The 13,686-nt window shown below is 42.1% G+C and overlaps 1 protein-coding gene across 2 annotated transcripts in view; it reads right to left on the reverse strand.

The window, feature by feature from the left end:
* The window catches only part of LOC306966293 (zinc finger E-box-binding homeobox 1-like), an 81,413-nt gene that overhangs the window by 16,536 nt on the left and 51,191 nt on the right, over positions 1-13,686 (reverse strand). For both annotated transcript variants that reach the window (XM_079561003.1, XM_079561004.1), the window contains exons 3-4: positions 9,077-9,262; positions 4,347-4,570 (exon numbers count right to left, since the gene is read on the reverse strand). In XM_079561003.1, coding sequence (XP_079417129.1) covers positions 4,347-4,570; positions 9,077-9,262 — 410 coding nt within the window. The remainder of the gene's footprint in view (positions 1-4,346; positions 4,571-9,076; positions 9,263-13,686) is intronic.

Below are 13,686 nucleotides of genomic sequence, written 5' to 3' on the forward strand. Positions count from 1 at the left end.
GTAGAGACAATAGGAGGTCGTGATGCCCTGGACTTTGGGGCTGCTTTGATGTATTTGTGGGGCCCGGCCTGAGAACCACTGTCTTAGCTCATCTGTTTTTGTATCTTTGACAAACTTTTGCAATAAAAATATCACAGAGTTTCATAATTTACTGAGAAATGTAGATTTAATGGACATTCAAGGCCTCAATGCTGGAACAATTCATTTCATTATCTTAAATACTTCCCAGCAGAAACACATTAGGAGTAAGCGGGTAAAGTTCTTTTATACAGCACCTTCAGTAGTAGCAGTAGTTGCAGTAGTAGTTTTAGTAGGTGCAGTAGTAGTAGTAGTTGCAGTAGTAGTTTCAGTAGTAGTAGTAGTTTTAGTAGTTGCAGTAGTAGCTTTAGTAGTTGCAGTAGTAGTGGCTATAGTAGTTGCAGTAGTAGTAGTGGCTATAGTAGTTGCAGTAGTAGTAGTGGCTATAGTAGCTGAAGTAGCAGTAGTAGCAGTAGTAGTTTTAGTAGTTGCAGTAGTAGTAGTGGTTATAGTAGTCGAAGTAGCAGTAGTAGTTTTTAGCAGTTGCAATAGTAGTAGTGGCTATAGTAGTCGAAGTAGCAGTAGTTGCAGTAGTAGTTTTAGTAGTTGCAGTAGTAGTTTTTAGCAGTTGCAGTAGTAGTCGAAGTAGCAGTAGTAGCAGTAGTAGTTTTAGTAGTTGCAGTAGTAGTAGTGGCTATAGTAGTCGAAGTAGCAGTAGTTGCAGTAGTAGTTTTAGTAGTTGCAGTAGTAGTTTTTAGCAGTTGCAGTACTAGTAGTAGTGGCTATAGTAGTCGAAGTAGCAGTAGTAGCAGTAGTAGTTTTAGTAGTTGCAGTAGTAGTTTTAGTAGTTTCAGTAGTTGCAGTAGTAGTAGTGGTTATAGTAGTCGAAGTAGCAGTAGTAGCAGTAGTAGTTTCAGTAGTTGCAGTAGTAGCAGTAGTAGTTTTAGTAGTTGCAGTAGTAGTTTTAGTAGTAGCAGTAGTAGTAGTGGCTATAGTAGTCGAAGTAGCAGTAGTAGCAGTAGTAGTTTCAGTAGTTGCAGTAGTAGCAGTAGTAGTAGTGGCTATAGTAGTCGAAGTAGCAGTAGTAGCAGTAGTAGTTTCAGTAGTTGCAGTAGTAGCAGTAGTAGTAGTGGCTATAGTAGTCGAAGTAGCAGTAGTAGCAGTAGTAGTTTCAGTAGTTGCAGTAGTAGCAGTAGTAGTTTTAGTAGTTGCAGTAGTAGTTTTAGCAGTTGCAGTAGTAGTAGTGGCTATAGTAGTCAAAGTAGCAGTAGTAGTTTCAGTAGTTGCAGTAGTAGTAGTGGTTATAGTAGTTGAAGTAGCAGTAGTAGCAGTAGTAGTTTCAGTAGTAGTAGTGGTTATAGTAGTTGAAGTAGCAGTAGTAGCAGTAGTATTTTCAGTAGTTGCAGTAGTAGTAGTGGTTATAGTAGTTGAAGTAGCAGTAGTAGCAGTAGTAGTTTCAGTAGTAGTAGTGGTTATAGTAGTTGAAGTAGCAGTAGTAGCAGTAGTATTTTCAGTAGTTGCAGTAGTAGTAGTGGTTATAGTAGTTGAAGTAGCAGTAGTAGCAGTAGTAGTTTCAGTAGTAGTAGTGGTTATAGTAGTTGAAGTAGCAGTAGTAGCAGTAGTAGTTTTAGTAGTTGCAGTAGTAGTAGTGGCTATAGTAGTTGAAGTAGCAGTAGTTGCAGTAGTAGTTTTAGCAGTTGCAGTAGTAGTAGTGGCTATAGTAGTAGTAGCAGTAGTAGTAGTGGTTATAGTAGTTGAAGTAGCAGTAGTAGCAGTAGTAGTTTCAGTAGTTGCAGTAGTAGTAGTGGCTATAGTAGTCGAAGTAGCAGTAGTAGCAGTAGTAGTTTTAGTAGTTGCAGTAGTAGTAGTGGCTATAGTAGTCAAAGTAGCAGTAGTTGCAGTAGTAGTTTTAGTAGTTGCAGTAGTAGTAGTGGCTATAGTAGTCAAAGTAGCAGTAGTTGCAGTAGTAGTTTCAGTAGTTGCAGTAGTAGTAGTGGCTATAGTAGTCGAAGTAGCAGTAGTAGCAGTAGTAGTTTTAGTAGTTGCAGTAGTAGTTTTAGTAGTTGCAGTAGTAGTAGTGGCTATAGTAGTCGAAGTAGCAGTAGTAGCAGTAGTAGTTTCAGTAGTTGCAGCAGTAGTAGTGGCTATAGTAGTCAAAGTAGCAGTAGTAGCAGTAGTAGTTTTAGTAGTTGCAGTAGTAGTAGTGGTTATAGTAGTCGAAGTAGCAGTAGTCCAGTTATTTGTTGAACAGCGGGGGCGGGACATCCTGCTCTGCGTTGGGGTTAAAGGTCGAGGGGTGATATCGGACCCTCGGTCGTTACAGAGGAATGTGAGGAATGTGTGTGTGAGTGCAGAGGGCGCCCCCTGCTGACCGAGGCGTGAGACAGGTTAAACAAGGCCATAAACAATAGCAGTGAAGCCGACAGTCTTAACTTAAAGGGATATTTCAGGATTTTTGACATAGGGCCTCATTTCCTAGTTATCCAGAGTGTTGTCGAGCTATTAACACTCTGGATACAAAGTCAGTTTTTCGATGTATATTTACCTAATTTACAAACTGTCATCAGGGCTTTTCATTAAGAGCCTAAATTGTGAATCAGCAACAAGTCAAATGTAACACTTTTTGTCGTCATTTTGAAGCCAAAATACTCTATTTAATTTCTTAAGATTTGTAAACATTCCATCAAACAGAGGAATGAGCTGATTTTAAAAAGCAAATTGGACAAAACCGGCAACGTTTGACCCCAAAACAGTGTAAAATTTCAGCCAAAAACCGCAGTTGAAGAATGTGAAAGACCTTCATTTTTACATTACCATTATTTTCCAAGAAATTTAAAGCCACTTTAAATACAGTTTAATGCCATTTTAATGCCTTAAACTCTTAACTCCCGCCTGAACCGAGAGGATTTTTTTCCTCACGTCATCAGATTTTTTTTCTCCAGCATTTTTTTGTTGGGTGTTCAACAAATTTTTTTAACTTTTTTGTCATTTATTTTGGTCATTTTTGGTCAATTTTTTGTCATTTTTTCGTCAATTTTTTAACACATTTTTTGTAATTTTTTTGTAATTTTTTGTCACATTTTTTATCACATTTCTGTCATTTTTTTGTCACTTTTTTCATTTTTTTGTCAATTTTTTATCAAATTTGTGTCATTTTTTTGTCACATTTTTGTCATTTTTTTTCCACATTTTTATCAATTTTTTTGTAAATTTTCTTGTAATTTTTTGTTAAATTTTTTTTGTCAAATTTTTGTCATTTTTTGTCACTTTTTCGTCAATTTTTTTTATCACATTTTTATAATTTTTTGTAAAATGTTTTGTTATTTTTTTGTCACTTTTTTGTGTCATTTTTTGTCCAATTTTTGTCATTTTTTTTGTTACATTTTTGTCATTTTTTTGTCAAATTTTTATCAAATTTTTGTCATTTTTTTCATCAAATTTTTGTCATTTTTTTGTCATTTTTTCTTCCATTTTTTGTCAATTTCTTGTGACATTTTTGACACTTTTTCATCAATTTTTCGTCACTTTTTTGTCAATGTTTTCTCACTTTTTTGTCACATTTCCATCATTGTTTTCGTCTCAGTTTTGTTGCTATTTTCACAGCTTTTTTCCAGAAGCTTTTGGACTGGGGTAAAGCCAAACTGGAGTTAAGGGGTTAAGATACAGAGTTTAAAAATGTTAAATTAAGCATTGTCCTCCCCCTACATGTTCCAGTCATGTCCTAATGTGTAGAATGAGCTCAGACCTGTTCACCACAACTGCCTCTAAAATCCTGCACTGTCACTCACAAAGGTGTTACTGCGGGTCCAAAGTGCCGTCATGCACGAGCTTAATATAGAAGCTGCAGTTACACGTATGACCCGAGGTGGCAGTAGTGAGTATAAAATGGCTAACTTGCATCTAGTCTCTTTAAAGGAGATTTTACTTCTAGAAATGGAATGAAAATGATTTTATCCTCCTTTAGTAGATTGTAAACTCAAATGCTTGTAGGAAAAAAACAGCTTGCATCAAATTATAAAACATTTGTATCAATTTTGTGAACTTTCAGGCTATTTTTGCAGCATTTCTGTGAACGGGAGCCTGAAAAGTGACCCTGTAAGTTGTGAAATCTGCCTTTAAACTTGTCCCTGAAAAGAATTTGGATGCTGCAAATACATTAGGAAGTGAATGAGTTTGGACCACAAGTAACATTTTCATTTAGTGACTTCCCCTTTCATTGTTTGCCATAAAAAAAAATCAGGTATAGGGCCTTTAAATTTGGCACATTTGGTTGGATAAGCGCGTAGTGCTCGTGCCGCTCCCAGTGCTAAAGCTCCGCCCCCGCTCACCTTGACCTTGGCCTGGCTGCGCTGCTCTTTGCTGCCGCGGTGGTGGCTCATGTGCCGCTCCAGCTGGCTGCGGTAGGTGAAGGTGTAGCTGCAGTGGGAGCAGCTGTAGTTGTCGTCGCTCGTCTCGTGGCGATACTTGATGTGCTCCTTCAGCGACGCGTTGCGCTTGTAGCCGCGCGAGCAGTACGGGCACATGTGCAGCTGCGGCGCGTCGTCCGGGGTGCCTGCGGAGAGGAGCGCCGGGTTAGGGACAGTGAGCGCCGGGTTAGGGACAGTGAGCGCCGGGTTAGGGACAGTGAGGGCCGGGTTAGGGACAGTGAGGGCCAGGTTAGGGACAGTGAGCGCCGGGTTAGGGACAGTGAGCGCCGGGTTAGGGACAGTGAGGGCCGGGTTAGGGACAGTGAGCGCCGGGTTAGGGACAGTGAGGGCCGGGTTAGGGACAGTGAGGGCCGGGTTAGGGACAGTGAGGGCCGGGTTAGGGACAGTGAGGGCCGGGTTAGGGACAGTGAGGGCCGGGTTAGGGACAGTGAGGGCCGGGTTAGGGACAGTGAGCGCCGGGTTAGGGACAGTGAGGGCCGGGTTAGGGACAGTGAGGGCCGGGTTAGGGACAGTGAGGGCCGGGTTAGGGACAGTGAGGGCCGGGTTAGGGACAGTGAGGGCCGGGTTAGGGACAGTGAGCGCCGGGTTAGGGACAGTGAGGGCCGGGTTAGTGACAGTGAGCGCCGGGTTAGGGACAGTGAGGGCCGGGTTAGGGACAGTGAGGGCCGGGTTAGGGACAGTGAGGGCCGGGTTAGGGACAGTGAGGGCCGGGTTAGGGACAGTGAGGGCCGGGTTAGGGACAGTGAGGGCCGGGTTAGGGACAGTGAGCGCCGGGTTAGGGACAGTGAGCGCCGGGTTAGGGCCGGGTTAGGGACAGTGAGGGCCGGGTTAGGGACAGTGAGGGCCGGGTTAGGGACAGTGAGGGCCGGGTTAGGGACAGTGAGCGCCGGGTTAGGGACAGTGAGCGCCGGGTTAGGGCCGGGTTAGGGACAGTGAGGGCCGGGTTAGGGACAGTGAGGGCCGGGTTAGGGACAGTGAAGGCCGGGTTAGGGACTGTGAGGGCCGGGTTAGGGACAGTGAGGGCCGGGTGAGGGCCGGGTTAGGGACAGTGAGGGCCGGGTTAGGGACTGTGAGGGCCGGGTTAGGGACAGCGAGGGCCGGGTTAGGGACAGTGAGGGCCGGGTGAGGGCCGGGTTAGGGACAGTGAGGGCCGGGTTAGGGACAGTGAGGGCCGGGTTAGGGACAGTGAAGGCCGGGTTAGGGACTGTGAGGGCCGGGTTAGGGACAGTGAGGGCCGGGTGAGGGCCGGGTTAGGGACAGTGAGGGCCGGGTTAGGGACTGTGAGGGCCGGGTTAGGGACAGCGAGGGCCGGGTTAGGGACTGTGAGGGCCGGGTTAGGGACAGTGAGGGCCGGGTTAGGGACAGTGAGGGCCGGGTTAGGGACTGTGAGGGCCGGGTTAGGGACAGTGAGGGCCGGGTTAGGGACAGTGAGGGCCGGGTTAGGGACAGTGAGGGCCGGAGTGAGGGCCGGGTTAGGGACAGTGAAGGCTACGATCTAACACTCTGGGACTGAAAGCTGGTTTACTTCAGACCTTGGATTTACAAGGAAGATGATGCTACAGAACAAAGGAGACCAGATGAGGCCAGAGGACAGAGGGAAGAGGACGTGGATCTGTTTGTTTCTGGAGACGCAGGTAAACACTGAGCATTGCCTAAAAATTAAGTTAAAACCTGGGAACTGGAAATTAGTCACGATATTAACTCAGAAAATCCGCTGTAAAACCTGCTTCCATGTGAGCCTACATTATTACACAGCGGATTTGGACGTGAACATATTGTACTTAATTAGGCGTTATTCGTCCGTTGTTCATATGATGACGTCATCACATGACTCGTCGATTTTCTTGACTATAAAGTCGACTTATAAAAGTCAGCAGTCGTTCAGGCCCTAGTGAGGGCCAGGTACTCGGTTTTTGATACCAATGCTAAATGATTTGTCATACAGAACCATAAAACAGATGAATAAAGTACATTTATTCCTTTTCCTTCCATTTAATTCCTTTTGCATTTGTATCATTTATTTGAGATGAAACAACCAAGAAATTTCCTTTAACTACAAAATGGCAGAAAAAAACACTATCAGTGTTTGATTGTTTTTTTTTTTTTTTAAGTTTTTTGCCCAAATATTCCATATTTTTCCTCTACATTTTCCCCATTTGTTTTCCCCCAAAATTTTCATTTTTTTCCCCATATTTGTTTTTTTCAAATGTTCCCTTTATTTTATACTTGTTTTCCCCAATTTTTAAAAACATTTTTTTTACTTGTTTTTCTCAAATTTCCCAACATTTCCCCCCCCCCAAAAAAATGTTTCTTAATACTGGCCCAAATGTCCAGCTTTTTTTTTTTTTTACTTCTTTTTCCCCATTTTTTTCTTTTTTTAATTGTTTCACTTTTTTTCCTTAATAACCGGAAGCATCAACACTTGACTTTATAGATTTTATATTTCTTTTCGGCGCCTGCTTTCTTTATTTTAGTAACTAAACCTTTTTTCGATACCAGACTGGATCATTTCTCGGTAACCTGAGACGGTTATCCAGAAACCAAGACAGTTTCTCATTCTAGATCTTACATCTCTGTCTCTTATTTACTTGTAGTGACGAATCAAAGCATCACATCAGAGAAAACTGACTTAATGAGCTTTAATCCATGTAATAACGTCGCTCCCTCGTCAAAACCAGACTTGGAACATTAAGCTTTGAGTAAATCCTCAGTAAATCCTGCTTAATTTAGCCGCTCCTTCTTCTCGGTGTCGCTGCTTCATTTCAAATACTGCAAGTATTCCTCTCTTTTAAAGTCAGTCCTGTTTGCGCGCCCAGAGTAAACCAGAGTAAACCAGAGTAAACCAGAGTAAACCAGAGTAAACCTGACTAAACCAGAGTAAACCAGAGTGAGCCTGCGTAAACCGGGGATCGAGGCCTCACAGGTGATAAAGATCTCAAAGGTGATGTTCTGAGGCGTTCACTTTTCCAGTCCGTTCACATGTTTGAGGCAGAGACGAAACAAACGTCCTCAAGTCATTAAGTCAATTATGCTCTTCCTTCACACGCCCGTCCTCTCACTGCCAAGTCGAGGTGAAGTGAGGACCTAAACCCGGAAATCACGGAACACAACAACAATCCTTACCTTCTTTCATGCTGCGAGCGGTGATTATCTTAAAGGGATATTTCAGGATTTTTGACATAGGGCCTCATTTCCTAGTTATCCAGAGTGTTGCTGATTTCTGGAGGTATTTTTTTTTGTAATTCATGCAGTTCTTATATTTGAAGAGTTACGTGGTGCTAGGCTAGTGCTAAGCTAGTGCATTTCTATGGTATCAGCTAGCCTGCATTAAAAACAGTCTGACCCGCTCCACAGAGCACCTGAGGCAAATCACTTATAACACCAGACTAACAATATAAATGTCTGTGTCAGTAGAATAATTTTGGGAACATAACTGACCTTGCATCACATGAATGATCACATTTTGAGGGACTATTTTCTAGCAGATTTTTAAAGGGACTAAAATCAGCATTTGGGTCGAGAGTAACACTTTGGAGGAGTGATGGTGCCACTGTGGCTTTCATTTGTTGGGGAAATAAAAACATTATGAATCAATTACACTTCATTACGCTGGTTAAAACCTTTCAAAACTCCAACTAGGGATTCACGGATCTGACACTGGTATCGGATATCTTAGCCGATATTGGGAAAAATATATCAGTTATCGGCTACAATATAACGATACTGAACCGATACTAGTTTTGGTTCTTACTGTATTAAAAACACAACTTTTAGCACTTAAATCTAAGTGAACATGGGCTGTATATCATTGTAAAGCTAGTAACCTGGAGAATCCAATCACTGAGTTAGTTTTAACCTTTGCATTTCTGATCGCCATGCAAAACTCTGTGGCTAACAATAGCATGCTAAGGCTAGCGGGAGAATGCTAATGCTAATGAAAACTAATCGAGGCTGGGACAGAAACTATGATAGAAATGCCTAAAGAAGCCAAATAAAATAATCACTGCTGAAGCCAAGTGTTTGTGTTTTAGTTTAAGAAACAACTGATCAATTTGTAATGATCAGATCACTTAATGTGAGTTGCTTTTATTAATGTACCTAAAGCCTGTCATATACTCAAGTGTATTTAGTGTAGAAAAGTCCAGTGATCTTTATTAAATACTTATCCAAGAGTTTATCAATAGATTTACCTGATAATTGATCTGTAACATGACAATAAAACATGACTTTATTGATCTTACAATGGAGAGGAGTCAATAAAATGTTTCACTGAGAGAAAGACACCTCTAAGAAAGTCTCTTGGTATCGGTAAATATCGGATATCGGCAGATAATAAAAGACCCCTGTATCGGTATCGGTATCAAAAAACCTCTAACTCCAACATGTCGATTCGCACAGGACTAGAATCCCACAGGGACCTCGGAGTTTGCAGAATTACCCTAAAGGTAAAAACAGGGGACACTTGTTACCGACATGAGGACGTCTGTGATCTTCACTTTGTACCTGAGGTTTCTGAGTCACTCTGATCCCGTGTGAACAAAGCTTTACTTTGCTATAGAATGAGGAAGTCTCTACCCGCGCCACATTCCTCTGACTGGTTTGCCCTGAGTGTCAGACGTGTGTTAAGTCACCGTTCTCGTCGGCTCCTCCGGTCTCCGCCGGGTTCTCCTCGGGGGCTTCTGGGTAAATGACGGCGGTGTCCTCCTGCTGCAGGATCTGCTGCACCTCCTCCTCCTCGTCGGCCTCAGTCGCCTCCTCCTCCTCCTCCAGCTCCTCATCTCCATCGTCTCCGTCCTCTGACCCACAGTCGTCTTTCACTGGGACAAAGAAACGACAACGAGATTTAAAAACAAAACTGAGCAAAGACAAGAAGAGCCTCACGTTATCGGCCTCTTTTACAAGTTATTATTTACAGTATTTAGTCAGGTTTAAACTCTTCAAAAAGTCCACTGTAGAGATATCAACTTGAAACCTTTGTTGCATTTTCAGTGACAAAATCTAAATAATGGATCGAGCCAGGTTTAAATTTTTGGTTTTATTTTGTTGAAGTATTAGTTACAAAGATTTGCTCAGAGTTGATTATTATGATTGTATATATAATCTTGTTAAAGCAGCACTAAGTAACTTGTTTACCATAATAAATCCTTTCCGTAGTCCCTGTGGGAGTAATACAAGTGTTAAAGGGATGATTGGAGGCTCTTTCATCTCCCCCTGGTGTCTCTGGCCAGAAAATCACTATTGCAACTTGCCACCGGACCGGAGTCACCAATACACACTACGGGCAAAGCTAATTGTGGGCTAGCACCACTTTCTCCTGTTCTCCAAATTCTCCAAATGTAAAAGCTTCTTCAAAATAGCGACAAAAAACAAGAAGAAAATGAGAATGTAAATTGACAAAAATGACAAAAATCCTGCAAAAAAGTGACAAAAATCCAGCAAAAAAGTGACAAAAATCCAGCAAAAAAGTGACAAAAATCCAGCAAAAAAAAAGACAAAAAATCAGCAAAAAAGCGACAAAAATCCAGCCAAAATGTGACAAAAACCTAGACAAAAAAAGACAAAAATCCAGCAAAAAAGCGACAAAAATCCAGCAAAAATCGACAAAAATCCAACAAAAAAGCGACAAAAATCCAGCAAAAATGTGACAAAAATCCAGCAAAAAACGACAAAAATCCAGCAAAAAAGCGACAAAAATTCAGCAAAAAAGTGACAAAAATCCAGCAAAAAAGCGACAAAAATCCAGCAAAAAAACGACAAAAATCCAGCAAAAAAGCAACAAAAATCCAGCAAAAATCGACAAAAATCCAACAAAAAAGCGACACAAATCCAGCAAAAATGTGACAAAAATCCAGCCAAAAAAAGACAAAAATCCAGCAAAAATGTGACAAAAATCCAGCCAAAAAAAGACAAAAATCCAGCAAAAATGTGACAAAAATCCAGCCAAAAAAAGACAAAAATCCAGCAAAAGAGTGACAAAAACACATGAGGGAAATAAAAAGTGACGACAATGGCAAAGAGGAGAGAATGCATTTGTGAAAATAATTATCTCCTTTGTGTAATTGAATGAACAATATCCCTCTGTCCATTTGTCTTTTCTGTCAGTGTAGTATTTACTCTCACGGAATAAAAAAACGTAACATGCTACGACACCTGCAGTGGCGCCCATGACCTCTAGGGGCATGAACTACTTAATACTACTTTAACGTGAACACTTTTGGTAAAATTAAAATCCCGCTTTGTTTATTGGGTTCATAGTTCGATAAATCAGGCAGGAAATAGATACAAAATCTCTGTAAAAACCTTCACAACTTTCTTTACAGGACTGGAGAGTTTGGAGTCTATACAAAACACAATTAATACACTGTAAACCAGCTGTTTCACATTAGCTAATGCAACATCTGCGTCGCAAGAAGCTTCAACACATCGCAAAATCACCAAGGTCTTACAGTTTACTTTTTATTTTACAGCTCCACAAGCCTTTCCCCGTTACAGAAAAGCTCATAAAGTAAAAACCTTCAGCCTCCAGTTATAAAGCTCCACAACAACACGAGTTCATGAGTTCAGCTTTAGTCAGTTCCTTACTCAGTTTCACTTCAGCCCCGTTTTGTCCTGAATTAATGTTTGTGTCTTGTTGTGTAATGCCTAAATACAAATAAAGTTGTTTTCAGTTTCAGTCTCATTAACAACTCCTGATTTGGCTTTGGTCTGATCTTCGGCAGGAAAAATGTGACTTTGACCAGATATTTGAGAGGATGACTGCAGACATTACCTCACAGCTAAAATGATAACAATGTGCAATGCCACGCGTTCCCACTAGAGGGCGCCACACTCCTTATCACACCTCTGCTAATCCAAACATATGTGCTATAAAGGCAGGTATTTCGCCTTATTCCTGTTATATCATCACAGGAACAACCACAAAATCAAAATGAATCAAAGTCAAAGTCTCTCTTGTTCGTTCTCTGCATCTGACATGTCCTATTGTGCATGTTTTAGGCTGACGAGGGACACTAAAGCGAACAGAGCCACTGATTTGAATGTGTTTAGCATCTCTTTCCTTAACAAACAGGTCTGATTGTTCGCGGCGCCACAACAATACAATAACAGCTGAAATATGTGACTGTGCATTAGCCTCACTTTTCCCATGAGCTCATCAGGAGCTTTTCCAAATCCACGTCTTCTCCCCTCGCTCCTGTCTCCAAAAGAACCGGCTCATACTTTCCCTTCATCCGCAGTTTACTGCCGTAAATTCCTTCGGTTTTGGTTTGGTTTTGGTAATTTAGAGACAGAGGAGGTCAGTAATGAAGTAACGAAGTACATTTACTGTACGAGGATCTGTGCTTTACGTGAGTGGTGTTTTTCTACTTTTCTACTCAAGTAAATTTGTTTATTTTAGCCTCTTTCTCCAGTTCGACTTTACTCAAATCTAAAGTTTGTTGGCTGGAGCTCACATATAGGCCAGTGTAACGTCTCATTTGAAAGCTAAGACCTAGAAAAAATGGATCACAACTTTTTAGTCACGTTGAAGTTGGATTTTTTGTCTCTTTTTTTGTCTTGTTTTTCTCACTCTTTTGTTGTTTATTTGTTGCCTTTTCGTTATGTTTTTTGTTGCTCTTTTGTGGATTTTTCATCACTTTTTGGTTGTGTTTTTTCTCGTTTATTATCTTATACTTATTATTATATTATACTGCATGGACCATCGACTTCCTCACGGACCGACCACAGTCAGAGGTGGTCGCCTGCAGCACCGGGGTCCCTCAGGGCACCGTCCTCTCACCGTTTCTCTTCACCATCTACACAACGAGCTGGTCAGGGGGGCCAGCTCCGTCCTGGGCTGCCCCCTGGACTCTGCGGAGGAGGTGAGGGACAGGAGGGTGTTATCCAAGCTCACCTCCATCATGGACAACACCTCCCACCCACTGCACGGGACTGTAGAGGAGCTGAGCAGCTCTTTCAGTGGAAGACTGAGACGCCCTACATGTTCCAGCCATGTCCTAATGACCTGTTCACCACAACTGCCTCTAAAATCCTGCACTGTCACTCAGAAAGGTGTTAATTCAGGTCCGAAGAGCCGTCATGCACGAGCTTAACAAAAAGTGATGAAAAAGCACAAAAAAGCACGGTAGCACAGCGGTTAGTGCTTGTGCTTCACAGCTAGAAGGTCCCGGGTTCGATTCCCACCAAGGACGGGGCCTTTCTGTGTGGAGTTTGCATGTTCTCCCCGTGTCGTGCGTAGGTTTCCTCCGGGTACTCCGGTTTCCCCTACCACTAAAAACATGCACAATAGGCCAGGATGTATGAGAGTGTGTTTGAGAGTGCGCATGGGGGACGACGGATGAAAATTAGCCTAAGGCTAAAATCCGGTGTGGCTTGTTCATCAACTTGCACTGTCCCTACCAAATAAACCCTAAAAATAAAAATAAATAAATAAAAGAGCCACAAAAATGCAACTACACAGTGTCAAAACGCAAGGTCAAAAAAAGGATGAAGAAAGCAACAAAAAAATGACAAAAAACAGCAAAAATATGCGGCAAAGAAAGTCACGATAGTTTTTTTAGGTCCTAGTTTTCAAATGAGACGTCAGGACCTACAGGCTGTGAGCTCCAGGTGAGAAGCTTTTAGATTTGGGCAAAGCTGAAGTGGAGAAATGTGCTCAGTTAAGAGGTTACTGATGTTCGTGATGCTGTATTTTGATTTGGTCTTATTTACAGCAGTACTAAATAACTCGTGCCCCTAGAGGCCATGAGCACAACTGCAGGTGTGGAAGCAAGTTGCGATTTTTTTAACGCATTAATTGTCCGTGAGAGTAAATACTACACTGAAAATGTACAAATGTTTCATTGAATCCATCCTCACATTCAACATCACTGTCTGGTTTGGTTCACTCACTCTCACCCACCGCAACATGCTCAATAAAATCATCAAAATCAGCAATGAAATCATGGGTCAGGAGCTGGACTCACTCAGTAGCATCTATAACTGCGTTTCCATCAAACAAAATGCGAATCTTTTCAAAATGCGCTAAAGCAAAGCGTATAACAGATGCGAATTTTACGTGTTTCCATCAAGCTGTTCTAGCGAATAACGGCACTGTTGTAACTATGGCAAACCAGAGCCAAAGATGGAGACCGGGCCACAATCTCATCCTCTGTCCACACAAACCTGTCCTTCTTATGCTGGGTTTACACATAACGGCGACAAGTCACGAATGCCACGAATCCACATTCGTGGCCGAGGATCA

This window comes from Gobius niger (genome assembly GCF_951799975.1).
Source record: "Gobius niger genome assembly, chromosome: 8".
NCBI classification, from domain to species: Eukaryota; Metazoa; Chordata; class Actinopteri; order Gobiiformes; family Gobiidae; genus Gobius; species Gobius niger.